At 35.0% G+C, this 15,613-nt stretch overlaps 1 protein-coding gene across 7 annotated transcripts in view; it reads right to left on the bottom strand.

Annotated features, from left to right (window-relative positions):
• The window catches only part of DMD (dystrophin), a 991,087-nt gene that overhangs the window by 667,046 nt on the left and 308,428 nt on the right, over positions 1–15,613 (bottom strand). For all 7 annotated transcript variants that reach the window (XM_018084043.3, XM_018084032.3, XM_018084034.3 and 4 more), the window contains 2 exons: positions 11,461–11,584; positions 3,698–3,785 (listed from right to left, as the gene is read on the bottom strand). In XM_018084043.3, the coding sequence (XP_017939532.3) occupies positions 3,698–3,785; positions 11,461–11,584 (212 nt within the window). The remainder of the gene's footprint in view (positions 1–3,697; positions 3,786–11,460; positions 11,585–15,613) is intronic.

Here is a 15,613-nt window from a genome sequence, read left to right as displayed (position 1 = left end):
CCTGTGTGTTAAACAGTAACTCACAAGATAATCCATATCTTCCACAGAACAGTGGCACTTAAATATTAGATGTTTTATCACAACAAATTCATTTGTATTCACTTAAGTACTGCCTATAGAAATTCTCTGAGTATTCATTTTGATGCCCTGTTTATTTTATTCTAAACTACTGTAGTAGTCACTGCTAAATTGCTTCACTCATGCACCAACAGATGTGTTATTCCATTTTAGAATATAATTTAGTAAAGGAAAACAAAATAGATATTTTTACTACAAAATGGGAGAAATATGGAAGTTTTCTTTGATTGTAATCATCAGACTTCTTTGAAAGTGTGGGCAAGGAGAGGTAGAGCACAGATCATGTAGAAGATGGGTGGTTGGATAAAGAAGCATCCACCAAAACCATCGATGATTTCCCTTGTGATAGAAAAAGTCCTTCAAATGGCAATGTCCAGACACGCTGCTTACAAACACAAGAATAGCTATGCTGTGTGACAAAGCAGTTCTTTCTAGTGCAAAATACTTTTGCTGACAATGGCTGAAAACATTTACATAAGGCAAGAATAGTGCCCTGTATAAACACATTTCCTCAGAATAATTTCTTCTGAGGTAAGAAACAAACAAATGAAATCTTAGATAAATCAATCCAATTATCTCCAGAATCTGAATCCTACTTTTTGCTTATTCCCTCTCCTATCACAGTAAAAACAAAAGCAATAAAGTAAATATAAATGATACAACAATGGAATTCACCACCATTCTGAACTTGCTCTTACAAACAAACCACCAGACATTTCATCTTTTTATGCTCTTTATCTGTTACATTCAGAATCTTGTTTAGGAGCAGAGGAAGAACATTTTATATATTAACTAAAGCCAGGAATTCAGTGATAGCATAACTGGAATCTTAAAGAGTCTAATTATTAATAGTCCACATCTAATTGACACACAATAAGTGAAATTTAACAATGCAATTAAAATTGTCATCACTTGACTTCTGAACTCATTTATGCTGTAAATCTGTTTGCCTTTTGTAGTCTTTTAATTACAGATTACACTGTAAATGCATGACAATCATCAATTGTATCACTGACTGGTTTCCCTAAAGAATAACAAAGGGAGCATCATCATTTTTGATCTGTAAATTGTGGTAGTTAAAAAGGGTTTTCATTCAAAATAACACAGTACATCTTTCCTCCACTAGATGTTAAACTGCAGACCTCCCACAAATCCATACAGGCACATTAAGTCCAGTTCCTTCCCATGTTATGGAAAAGAGTTCCAGCATTAGAACAGGAAGGTATGAAGGCACAGTCACGCTGCTCTGTTTAACATCACTTTGGAGATTCTGCAAAACTTTTCTCTTATTCCTAGTGAATCCAGCAATCAAAAGAAAAACAAAAATTCTACAAGCCAAAGAAAGACTATAGAAACTTAGTTGAATTACTGTGGAAAATATAAAGCTGCATAACTCTACTACAGTTTGAGATGCAGTTTTAAGTTGTTAATATTTTTACATAACTTTTAGTTCAATGTTAATTGAACTAAATTGCAACCATTAATTTTAATTGCAATAGATGATAATGATTTGGAAGAAAAGACAAATAGAAAATATGTTCTATTCAAAAGTACAATGGCTTTACATGACAGTTAACTCTGTCTGCCCTCAAGGAGTAATTTTGAGCACTTCACAATATATGCCATTTGCAAATCCTTTTTAAAATCATCTCACAGTTCTCATCAACTAATGTTAATTATTTAATTCTACTCTCTACCACTGGTAATTACTGCATTCATTAACCATTTCAAACACTATTCTTCAAATTGACTTTGCATTAGTGGAGTAGCTGAAAGTCCCATAAATATTTAGGGCTTCAAGTCCAGAGGAATTGTTTCTTTTTTCAAAGGGATAGTTTCTTCCCCAAAACCATGACAATCAGGGATCTTCGTTTTCACAGCCAACTAATCTGTCATCAGTGCTAGAATATTTTTACTACCAAGGTTACCACAATATATGGCATGACATAGATCTCAGAGCAGCTGACAAAGCTGATGAAGCTGATAAAGTCAAAGCTGGCTTAGTTAGTCTACCCTGTACCTGCACCCCAGTTGGAGGATGTGCTTCCTACAAAAAAGGTGCGATTTGTGACATAGTGGAAATATTTATATGCACATCTAGCCACAGTGGAGATCATGATATCTACAAACCATGAATAAGAATGGACCCATGGACTGAGGGAGAAAAAGGAGAATCTTCAGTTAAAAACACATAAGAATAATTAAGGCAGAATGTTAGTCTACTTGATACTAGACTTGGTAGGCAGTACAGTACCAGGAAAGCATTATCTAATATAGCAGTAGGTTCTGCAACTAAAACCAAAGTTAGTCATCTTAAAGTACTATATAAACCAAAGGTACTAAAACTGGAATTCTTGAGGTGCAAGTCTCCATTTGGCCAAAGGAAGAGTGAGGCACTGCTAAATGTGCCCTAGACAGATTCTGCCCAAATTAGCAACCTCGACGTGTCAGCACACAAGTTTCAAATGCTTCCCTAAAAGTCATGTACAGTCAGTTCTTCTAGGCAGAAAACATATTAAAAAAAAAAATCAGAACTTTTTATGTACTCAACCATAAAACAGCCCAAATTGTTTCAAAGAGAGTGCAGATGTTACCAGACTCCCTTCAGTCTATTCAGTGAGCCTGGGAAGGGAACCCTTGAAGCACTTGTTAAGGTAATGATAATTAAATATGCACCACACATCAAACAGGACCACTTTTAAAATATTACACCTTTATATTTAAGCAAAATAATTTTAGGCTTCCATCAAATTTCTTTAGCTTGGCCAGTTAGTACCTCAAACTTAAAGCATTTCAAGTTTAGCTATTTAATTCTTGGTTCTTCACTGTAACAATTTAGTAGAAAATATATGTTCTGAAGCTCAGTGCATTCATCATCTGTATTTCTGGCAATCATATCAGTATGACAGATGTTGGTCCAGGTTTAATATTTTCTTGCAAAGTAAGACATTCTTCAATATCAAGGACAATGGCATGACTTACAATTTTACTTTCATTTACCTTTCTTTGGGGTTTGTTTTTGTTTTATCTAGAAATTCAAAAGAATTATATCATATTTTAAAAAAATGCAAAATCTTACAGCTACTTTTCTTTTTAAAGAGTTGTTTAAGTTTTTACATTTATCATCTTTGAAAAACCAAATGCCAAAAATTTCTTCCAAATCCCAATGTTGTATTTCCTATGACACAGACCATTACAGCAATATGTATATTAAAAAACATACATTTCACATTAAAAATCAGGATGCACTTTTTTTCAAACTTTTAAAGTAATGCCTTCAGAGCTTTTCTAACTCAGATGTGTAAAAGTACTTCAAAAGCTTAGCATGCTCACAAAATAAGATTACAACTTAAGTCTCTCCACAAAACAGATTGTTAATATACAGTTCATTACTGTGAGCAAGTTTTACATAGATTTCTTTTCATGGTACTAAAGTGGTAAGACTTTTTTTCCCCTCTTTTCTAATTAACAGATTTAACATTCAGAAATAATAAAATAAATATAAGGCAATATCACTTTACTGTTCCATTTGGACTAATATAATTCTTGTGATAAATATAAACCTGTACGTTTATCAAATCTGTAAGAAGATTATCTAAACCAACTCCCATGTAATTACCATTCACCATCTGTTCCACCAGGGCCTCAGCTGATCTGCTGGCATCTTGCAGTTTTCTGTACTTCTCAGGCTTTTCTCGCTGGATGGCCTGCAGCATGACAGGAAAGGTGAGTATTTCAACAGAGGGATTTTGAAGAAGAAAGTAATTAATCTCAGGGATGCCTTCTGATTTCTCAAGACCATTTACCCCTCATATTGCCCTGCCTGCCTCCCGATTTGCAATGAAAACAAGTAGGTACCACATATAACCAGGAAGGGAGTCTGAGTCAAATACAAAAAATGGAGAGTCAGAATACAACAGAGCTGAGAACACATCAGTATTTTACAGACAAATAAAAGAAGTACAACCTAAGAGCTAGTCAAAGCCCAATATTTCAAAGTGAAAATATTCATTCAATAGAAATTCCTTGTGGAAGAATAGAGTAGCTTATTTCTCATGTTAACAGCAAAATTGAGCATGCTAACCAAATCACAGGGATTCATAGCATACTACAGTATTGAACCCATACACAATTTGATATTGTATGATATTGTGTCATGTTACTACTTTGTTTGGAAAAAAAAACAACCCTGACCCTGTAAAATGCTTACTAAATAGATATCTAACGTATATAAGACCATATACAGCAGACATCCATCCACGAGCTATTGAGTAAGAGAGTTAACTGCAGATTTAATTCAGGCTTCTCATTACGTATTGTAGCCAATACTCCTGATTCACCTCTCTGTATGCAAAAATTTCTCACCTATGTTCAGGCTAGCACTCAGGCTAGCTGTTAAGGCCTAGTAAAAGCTAGCTGCTAAAATTACAGGATATAGAAGAAATCTAAGTTTAAATTTCATTTTACATTAGTAGCAATACTAGTGGAAAGTAAACTCATTTTAGATCTGACAGTCCATCAATGCTGTCTTGTAATTAACATCATGAAGTCACTTCATTGATTTTAAACTAATTTAGTAGCATAATTTAGGTGTAATTTAGAAGCTCTAAATCAGAAACCCAAAGAAGCAGCATGGGGCCACAGTCAAATTTGATACCAAAAATAAAACAGACTATATACCTCCCAGAGATCCTGACCAACACAGTCTCCCAGAAATTGAGAGTCCCTCACTTTACTGCAGCAGATACACACATACAAGAGCCTACGTCCCCACAAGTGCTACATGGTGTACATGGAAAGGTAACACACAGTCCTGGATGCAGCTTCTCAGACTGGCTGAACCCACTAGGCTTCCTGAACACCTTATTTATTCCCACAACAAAGGGATGTGCTGGGTGACTGGACTCTTCGGGGGAAAAGGTTCCTTAAACTGGAAAGAAAGCTGAAGTAGGTGTCTAAGAATGTAGGATTTTAGTAAAGGAACCTTATACACTTACACTTGAAAATACTATTTTTCAAATAAATAGTTATGCCTACGGAATTAATATAAACACCTTTGCATAAACTCTCTTATAGTAATATTTAAAGTGTAATGCTTTAAACATCTTCAGTTCAATAAGACAGAGCTCCCTGAATGACTTCTGTATGTGAGGAGACATTGAGAACTTGAAAGAGAAATTTTCATTTAAATTAACACTTTTCCACAGCCTACCTATAACTGACATTCATTTGTGCATACAGAAATGGTTAAACAGCAGGCTTTCTAACATTACCTCGAAGCTTCTATTAAACACTTTCACTAATACAATTTTGAATAAATAAAATATATAAAGAAAGGTTACTAAGAGAATAATTAGGGATGAAAATATTTTGGATTTTATAAACATATCTTTAATGCATCACTAAATCATCACTGAAAGATTATGTATATTAATCCCAATAAGTTAAAGATATTAATTATCTGTAGTTTTTTTAGGCCAATAAAATCTTGTACCATTTCACTGTACGATTTAAATATTTTCCAAATTAAAGTCTATTAATTCTCTGCAGAGATCCAAAGTTTCTTACAGAATCTTAATTAATACTACTCTGTCTATAACGTCAGGTATAATTAACATGAGAATAACTACTAAGAACTGAAATGAATCAATAAAACACTAAAATATATTGAAAAAATTCTACTCTGTAGAATGTCTGTAATGCCAGGTGTGTAATTATCATGAGAGCACAAATGAATCATAAAAACTTCTCATAAAATATACTAAAACTTATCTTTTTAACATATAAAAATGATATGACATCAGAGCTTGTGGAGGTGAACCCCTCAGGGCCCAGTAACATGCTTTATGCGCAGGAAAATGTGGAGAAATCTCCACCTCTCTCCTGAAAGATTAAAGTTTCCAGGTCCTGGTAGAAAATATAAGCACTATATTTGAAATCCTTAAATAAACATAAAAAATTTGGTACATATTAAACTTTCTGTCAATTATTTTTCTCCATTCATTTTTATGTAATTAGCATATATTATGAAAATGAAGGTCCAGCACCGGTTACAAGAAGACAATTGCTTACGCACAAAAAAGCACAGTGCAAGCCAAAGGAGAAAAGCCTGTCTTCTTGTTCCTTGTACAAAGACAAATTATGTGATCCTGGCAGAAGGGAGGAAATTCACTCTAGTTACTTACAGCACTAACCACATAGTCCTGATATCAGTCTGTACACATTGCCATTCTATACTGAACTTGCAAACTGTGTCTTGGATTTTTAAGATTTTAAAGAAGGATTTCCATGACCTTGAGTAAAGTGCCTAGAAATGAAGGGAGCAGTACTGGAAACATCTCTCATGTATCTCTTTGGCTCTATTTTCTTTATTTTTTGCTTTACTGAAGGGAACCATACTCTCAGCTCAGGTTTGCTCATGACACCAGTGGAATGAGAAAATTTTGAAGAGGTTTGCGAAGTTTTGAAACTCTTAGATTCTGTACACACCTGTAATAGACATCTTTTGACTCTAGTGGCAAAGCCACTTCAAAGTATTTCAAAATATTTACTTCCTCCTTTTTTAACTATTTTTGTTTTCTGTAAAAGATTTTTTAGAAAAAAAAGACACCAGTAAGAGAGTAAAAGGTTGGCTTTATGGGCTTTTGTCCAAGCAGGGATTAATTCTCTTTTGGACTGCTTTCTAACAAACAGTGCAAATGTATTATAGCCTAGTCTTAATTGATTGAAAGACATTATAAATTTATCTTTAGCTAAATGCCAGCCAAAGGCAAAAAGGCTATTTTCAGAATACTAAACATTTTATTTGACCTTGGGACTTCAGTTGGCAGTTAATGACTTTGTAACCTAGAAAATTCTGCTGGTTGGAGAAATTTGGATGTTATTCATGTATCACATCAACATCCTATTTTTAGAGGTCTGTGAAAGGGTGCAAGGTAGTAGTACTCCCTGACCTCCTGTGATGGTGACCAGTTACCCCTGAGGGCAGGAGAGGGCAACATTGTCATCACTAGCTCTGACTGTGATTCATCTCTCAAATATACAGGCCCAACAAAGCATGTCTGAAAAAGGTCACTAAAACAAAACAAACATAGGAGAATGGAGTTACTGAGAATGCCAAGACAACAAATTTAATTGTCTGGAATATCTGACATTTTCCCTTACATCTGTTCCTTATATGTTTATCTTTGATTCCGAAATTCTAGGTGCTGCTTCTTGGCTAACCAAAACTCCTTTCAAGGAGTTTTATTTCCAGTTTATTGTTGTATAATCTGAAATCTGACTTATTAAGCAAGATTTTCTATCAAAAATTGTGGGTGTTTTTTTTGCACCTGAATCTTCCTATATTTGAATTTGCAATACTGAAAGCTTAAGAAGAACAAAAAAAGGTCGGAGTCATTGTTAGGTCTGTTTTTAGTAAAATACACATACTAACTGTAAACTTTTAATGATGTGATGCAGCATAACAATTTTTACAGCATTAATGTTTGGATGTCTTCATTATTTAGGAGTAGTATGGTTGCACAACAATGAAACTTCTATTCCTATGGCATCCCAGTCTCTCTGGTCAGGTAAGGTGAGGGTCTCTGTAGTAGGGAAGGACTATAAATATTTTTCTTCTTCTCAAACAGGAATGGACTTTTGCGCATGTCTAATATATTCAAGCTACATAATAGATCTGCCAAAGGCTAATTTCCTGCCAGGATATGAAGAGCAGCTGGCTTAGCAAACAGTGTCATCGCATTTCATACAGCCTGCTCTTGGCTCTGTCTCCCCCAGGCCTTCTCTGAGCTGGGATGAGAGCAAGCTTTTGCACTTGATGCACCATCAGTGATGGCAAAAGAGATTTCTTTGTGGCTTTCATTTCTGACGTCTGTGTCCCTCCATCACGCAGCAGATGCCCTTCCACTAAATCTTGTGGAAATGACCCCTCATCCATGAAAAATAATGGGCAGGAGCAAGCTACCACAAGAAAAAAAAATCCTAGTAACCTTTCCTCAAAAGAACAGCAGGAAAGAAAGTCATTATAAAAAGGGCCTAGGACTCAGCAACTTGCTATGTTAGGGAATAAATGGTAGATCTGACGCCAGCCAAGCACAGGTGTTCTGTGCTACACCAATGTATATGTTGTCATATGGGTAAAAACCCTAATAAGACAGTAAGGGTAAAATGGGACTTCTGCATGCATTTGTACATGGTGGCATGCATGCTCGTATGAGCACAACAGTGGTGTATGACTGTGTATGTCATTACATGTCCTGGTTTTGGCTGGGATAGAGTTAATTTCTTCTCAGTAACTGGTACAGTGCTGTCTTTTGGATTCAGTATAAGAATAATATTGATAACATTGATGTTTTGGGCTTTGCTAAGTTTTGTTTGTCCTAAGTCAAGAACTCTTGTGTCTGTCTCATGCTCTGTCAGTGAGGAGATACATAAAAAAACCCAGAAAAGCTGGGAGGGGGCATAGCCAGGACAGGTGATCCAAACTGGCCAAAAGCGTATTCCATACCACAGCATGTCATGCTCAGTGTGTAAAGTGGGGGAGTTACCTGGAAGGGGGGGACAATCTGAGTTTAGGGTTGGGGTCTGGCTTTGGTCAGCTGGTGGTGAGTAATTGTGTTGTGTGTATCAGTTGTTTTTTGCCTTTTTTTCCCTTTTTATTATCATTATCGTTTAATATAATTATATTTTACTTCGTTTCAATTATTAAACCAGTCTTGTCTCAACCTGCAAGATTTACTTTAGATTCTCCTCCCCATTCCACCAGGGTGGGTGGGGGGAGGTGAGTAAGCAGCTGCAATGGTGCTTAGTTGCCAGCTGGGTTTAAAGCACAACAGCACAATAAAATCTATTTCAACTATCACTCACATATGTTTTCCTTTTTTTGCATTTCATCTTTTTTTATATGGCTTCTTAAACTTTACTAGTGATTATAATATGTTAAAACCCACAGTATCTTATTTTCCACTGATTTGAAGCTCATTTTGAGGGAATTGAAAGGAAAAGTTTTAGCAAGCATCAATGAACTGTTCAGATCAATGAACTGAACAGTACTTTCTGCTTTGGCTATAGTTTTAGGGATAGATACAGAAAAAAGACCAGGAAAAGCCAAATCAGGATAAGTTTTAAAAGCTGGCAGTTATAAAAACTTGGTTTTTAAAAGTTTTTTTAAAAAAAACATGTACAAAGACTTCCACTAACAAAACCATTCAACACAGAATCCATGTAGTATTTGTCAAGTGCCATCTTTCAGAGTTCTCTCTATCAAATTAATACATGTAATGAGAAGGTTTTCTCCCTTAGAATACTTAGAAACTTCTAAATGTAACTTGATTTTCTCAATAAAAATATTCATTTAAAAAGCAGTGACACCTTTGAAATTAAAATCAGTTTTGTTCTTTAAAAATATTTTCAACGTAATGAAGGATGCATATTGATTTTTCTTGTATCTATTTAGAATTATTGGTTTGTCTCAGACTGCTCCTGATACAAAGCAGATCCTTTTCTGCACCACTTTACTGAAAAGAAGCTGGAAATTGGTCTCTTGACAATTCGGTTATTCAATTTCCAAAGAGGTCAAAGGAACATCTTTGCTATCTCCTGCTATTCTGAGTGTCTTGAATTCAAACTTACAATGCTCATGTGCTGGTCAAATACCACAACTCATCCTCCAGTTTTATATATGTTTCATATACATTATCACCAACTGAAACGAGACCTGAACAAATGTGGTAGGTAGTGGCTTCCCAGCCCCAGTGTTCTCTCTCAGAACCAGCAAAGGCGAGGCAAGAGCTAGTGGTAACTCCAGCTGGGACCAAAGGAGGGGCTGTGGTTCACCTACCTCCACCCCTTTAATTGCAGTGATCACCACCTACTTGGAAGCAAAGAAAGGATAGAAGGAGGAAGGTGAACCGTGGCTCCTGGATCCTTTAATGCTTTTATAAAGTCTTAGAAACTGACAATATAAGGTGGAACATCATGTTGGTTAGGGAAACCTGACAGTGCAGGTATCCAGTGTAATACGTAGGCCAAGATGAGCTAATTTCCATCCTTGAAAATTATACATTCCTCAAGATGGGAATATATGAAAGGGAGGTGAGTATTCTGTTTCTATTTTTTCCACTTTTTTTTCTTTTTAAATTTAACCTACAATGAAGATTGAAGAACTCAGAAAATTAACTATATATCTATTTATATATTAGATGAATCCCAGTAACTCAGTATGGAAGCACTTAAACCCATCAAATCTACTCTGTATATTTGATCCATTTTGCATATATATATATGTATTTATGTATATTTCACGTAACATGAAGTGGTGGCATGAACTAAATTCAGGATATTAAATTTTAATGAGTACTTTCCAGCAGTAATATTATGACAGTATTAACAACTAAAATTGTTTCAAGAAAACTATGATTTAACATGAAATTTTAAAAATTTGTATTTAAAATCACAAGGTTCCATGTTCCTTAATCTTATCTTAGCTGATTTATGATGGACAAGCAGACAATGAGAAAAAACAGCAGCAAACCCAACTTCAATACAGTGACTTATTCCTTCTGTAGATGTTCTAGGAGTATTTATCACCATACGGTTTAATGAAGTTCCATAATACACTATGCTGCTATAAGAGTTAATCATCAATAAGAATTCCCCTTTCTCTTAGTTGGAAAAGATAGGCATTTTTTCATTGATCTACAAAAAATAAATAGGGAAGAAAATTTGTAACGGTTTAGTTTTCAAGGGCTAAATCCAGTCATTCAGACTTTAACACATATACATAAGCACAGCTACTCCTTAAGCAGCGCAGAACAATTAATTCTGGCAGAAGTAGACAAGAACAGGTTTTGATTCAGGCATGTTACTACAATAGAGTAAAAAAAAAAACCAAACCAAACCAAACCAAAAAAAACCCTGTGAAGGCTGGTGATTTTCATAGATATTTTACAGCACTGTAAAAGAGAATAGATATAGATTTTCTTTAGCATACACTAAAGTGACACTTTTCACCTTCTTCAATTTATGCATATGTAACGTCTAATTAAGTTCTTAGTATAGAGTGATGATGCATATTTAAAAAATGATATATAGGCTTTGATTTAACTTTACCTAAGACTTTCATAAATCTAGAATACCTTAATTAAATATGAATATGTATGAACAACAACAAAAATAATCTATGTATTCACACAGCCTATGTAGCAATTTTGGTGCCAAAACCTGAAATTCACAGAAATAGCGAGCAGTTCTAAATTTATCTTGGACAATCAATGCTTGCCAGTCTACATTTGAACCCACTTAAACTTGGACTTTGAAAGCCCTTTGACAAGCTAATACAGACTAACAGACGTATATATATATACAAGCACTTTCTCCTACATTGACTCGTTCTCTGAGATCTGAGAGATTGCCTTCTTTTCGAAAGATTGCAAACTCGGGACTCTGAAGCACGGCTTCGGAGCGGGTCATCCAGCTGTGGAGCTCTGTTGTGTCAGAGTCAAACCTACAAGACAGAAAAGTGCAAGGAGACATTTAATTTCCACAGAGTTTCCAAAAACAGGATTTCACAGTAAACATGTTTAACCCATTGTTTAAACAAACGAATAAGCAGCAATTTCTCTCAGCGAAAGACAGTTTTAAACCCCCATATGTCATTAGACAGTTCATGAAACTACTCAGTCTAAAATTTAGGAGCAGAGCAATACTTCTTCATTTTTAAGACCCTGATTTGACAGCCAAACAGATGCAGTAATTTTCACAATAAGGATTCTAATTTTTCAAGCTGATGTTTTTAGAAGACATGAAACAAATGTCTCTCAGAGTACCACAAGTCCTGTCGGCTTAGCTGAGGATGTAAGGCCTATCTGGCTGACTAAATGCAGCCTTCAAACCTGTGAGATTTCTGTCCCAGCTTGTGCTGAGGATATTATGAAGGATATTCAAGCAGAATATTTGACTATAAGAAAGGACTCTCTTCTGGTTAGATCAAATTTGTTGTAGAATATAATCACTAATAAACAGTAAAGTATAATTTTCCTACAGCTAAAGCTTTAGAAATTGAAATTAAGATCCCCAATTCTCTGCACATACTTTAGTTTTTACTCTACAGTCCACTTTATTACAGTCTAGATTCTTTCATCAACGCCTTTAAAACTGATCTTAATTTTTGTTAACAAGATAATGTGTTAAAATGCGGATATTTAAATTACTGATGTATACAAAATTCAAATGGTGATTCAGTATCTATTGCAGTTTTTAAAACAAGAAGCTTCAGACAATATTTTTTCTCAGTTGTGCCACACTGTCTGCTTGATTGCATTTCTTTATTCAACTATATGTTTTAATATTTATATCTGCAGCTGATTTTCCTTCTGCGGCAATATAGAGAACGCAATGGAACAGAAAGACCTGGGGGAAAAAAAATCCTAGCTGTGTCTTTAGCTTGCTTTGTGACTATAGGTTGTATCATTTGCATACAATTGAAAAACTACTAACAACAGTAACTTGAACAATTATACCCTTAGAGGATTTAATTATTTTATAAAAATATACTCCATTTATACAAGATCTAAAATTTAAGCATGTAAGGTAAAATCAGGTGATACAGAATTCTACATATACTGAAATGAAAACTGAATATGAGAAACAGTTCCATGCTTTATCTAATATTTATGCCTTCCTTTTTTCCTTCTGCACTGTGATTTTTTTATTCATAAATAATGAAAGCAAAAGAAAGAAGAATCACACAGTTTCTTAATCCCAGTCCAACATCCTATATTCAAATTATAAACTCCTAGGAATAATTTTGATAAAACAATTCCTGATAATACTATTTGAACGCTCATCAAAGGAGAAAAAATGTGACTGTGAAGTCATGGAAGGTGCAGAAATCTTCATTTTTATAAAGTACTACAAGTTCAGAGGCAGGAGACAAAATTCCCAGATGGTTCAAGGAATCTCTGTGTTGGTAACAGATTCTAATTCCTGAACTCAAACTACACTCCCAGTTAAGGGCTTCCTACCTCAGCTCTATTTCTGATCATTAAATCAACTGTAATTCTTGAAACATAATGTTATGTAAATTATAACTGTGTATTTGAGGATCACAAAACCCTAGAAGTCTGATAACAATGAAGACAAGTTTTTCAGTCCCTCAGTATGAAACTCCCCTGATTACAGGTAAAATTGCATGACTTCTAGTATTTGCTCCATTCTGAAACTGCAGGTAAGTAGGACTGGTGAGACCATCTCCCTGAAAATTAGCCTGGTATTACCCCAGTATAGGATGGAAACTGGCAGAGCAAAATATTTACCAGTGATCATTTCTTAAATAAAAGGACTTAGCCCTTGTCTCTGCAACACCTTCCTTGGAAGAGAAATGGGAGCATTTGGGACAGTTTTGACAGTACAACAAAATAATCAGGAACACATCTCATGGCCCACTGAGCCATCAGATGGTGATAAGTATTAGACACAGATCTTTAATGTCCCTTCCAACCCAAAGCATTCAATAATGTGATATGATTCTCTGATATGACAGAGCTGATCTCACATAACGGATGGCTCTGTCACTTGGAGTTTCTTCTGGAGATAAATATCACTCCACAAACAAAGCCTACAGCTCAAATAAAAGGGCAAAAAAGAGAGGGCAGAAAAGAATTAAAATACATAAAAGTCTTCTAAGTAGCATTTTGCAGTACATAAATATCCTTAAGATAAAGATGCTTTTCAATTACCTTGGGGGAAAAAAAAATTCTCTCATGTTCAGCTTGTATAAAAGGAGGAAATACAGGCAGAACATGGCATTCAAACATTCCACTATAGTAATTGCATACTTCATTTCTGAGGACAGCTGCAATTACAAATTATATTAGCTCTAGATTGGTATAAAAGAACCAACAGAATACTTAAATCTCCTAAGTAGAACAATACTTTTGACATAAAAAAATGCAAGATTACCTTTCAGATCCAACAAAGTTTAACACATGTAGAATTTGTAAAAATAAATCTATGGAAGATAGATTTGGAAGATGTTTTCTTATTAGTCTTTTCTATGTCTGTTCTACCTTTTACTGGTCCCACTGCCCTCTCTTTACAGGCCAGTACATGTCAGCTGAGTCCAAATAGAGTCTCTTTTTACTCCAGAGCATGTTTGAAAAAGCATCTTCACATTTTTAGTCTACGCTGTTCAAATTTTCATGGAAATCCCCCACAAATTGATTTTCTGGATCATCCTAAGCCATATGTCCACTTCAGATTCCCATTCCAAACTCTCTCACTGAGATCACCATGTATTTGTTCAAAATTAATTCCTTCTTCTGGTGGCTTTCCTTTTCTGTATTAAATACATTATAAACCTCACCTTTGAGGCATTTCACAACTTAGTTGCATCACATTTTTCTCTTTCTGTGCAGGAAACTCCAACTCAAATACCCAGCAGAGTATGACACTCTAGTCCTAATAGAAGTTCCCTATCTAATCAAATAACTTCTGGAAATCACCAAGTAACAACAAGAGTTACTTTGTTTATATTTCACAATAAAAAAATGTAATTTTTTATTAATACTTAAAGGGTCAACTGACTCTAAACCTTCAGTTTCTGCAATATACCTTATAAAGGCCTATTGTGGTTCTTACAGCCACCATCATCTAGAGAAAAACAATTGTATATTTTAAATTTATATTTCTGCCTTTTCTTATATACTGCCACAGTAAGATGATGATGCATACTTACACAAACAAATTCAATGTTGAACAAGTTCACATAGGAACACAAGGCATGAAGTATCTTGCTGTCATGTGGCCATCATGGTGTACAATCTTATCTCTAAACTGAATGAATTTGACTTGAAACTGCTACTATTTTACAGCTACAGTGGTTTCATTACTTTATTCTTTCAACAGGCACAATTTCCTTCACTCATTTGTTTTTTCAGTTCCCTCCCCAAACAAAATCACACTGGGCCTGTCACCACTGTGTATCTTGGACAGACATAAGACCATTTGCCTACATATTGAGCTGGCAGGGAACGATACAACTTTCATCCAAGCACCACATTACTGAATTATTTCATTTCCATGTCTGGACTGAAATGCCCAGCTCACCAGAGGTCTTTCTCAGCTTGTAGCTCCTCACTGCCTAGAACATATCAAAGAACAACTCTGCAGTATACGATGCCCATTGGCAGAATTACTCTGAGATAAACTAAGTCCCTACTGTCTGTCTTCCTCCTCTGTATTTGTAGCTGATGAACCATTAGCTGATAAACAGACTTGTTCTTATCTCCTAATTCAACAGCTGATTAATCCTAACAAATATTTTTACCTTTCTACTTTATTTAGTTCAGTTGTCAAATAATTTTATTTCCTTTTGGAATGATACTCTTAAACTCCTTTTACAGTTGTGATACTATTCAGTTTAGCCTCACCAGCATTATGACCAGCACATTTCTGTAATGCACACCAAGGCATGAAAGGAAATACTAGATTGATCCCAAGTGTAAATCTCCAACAGAAACTTCAATAGTACCAT

The sequence above is a fragment of the Manacus vitellinus genome, unplaced genomic scaffold (assembly GCF_001715985.3).
Source record: "Manacus vitellinus isolate BGI_N305 unplaced genomic scaffold, ASM171598v3 scaffold_7_pilon, whole genome shotgun sequence".
Lineage (NCBI taxonomy): Eukaryota > Metazoa > Chordata > Aves > Passeriformes > Pipridae > Manacus > Manacus vitellinus.
This window is presented reverse-complemented; position numbering and strand designations above follow the sequence as displayed.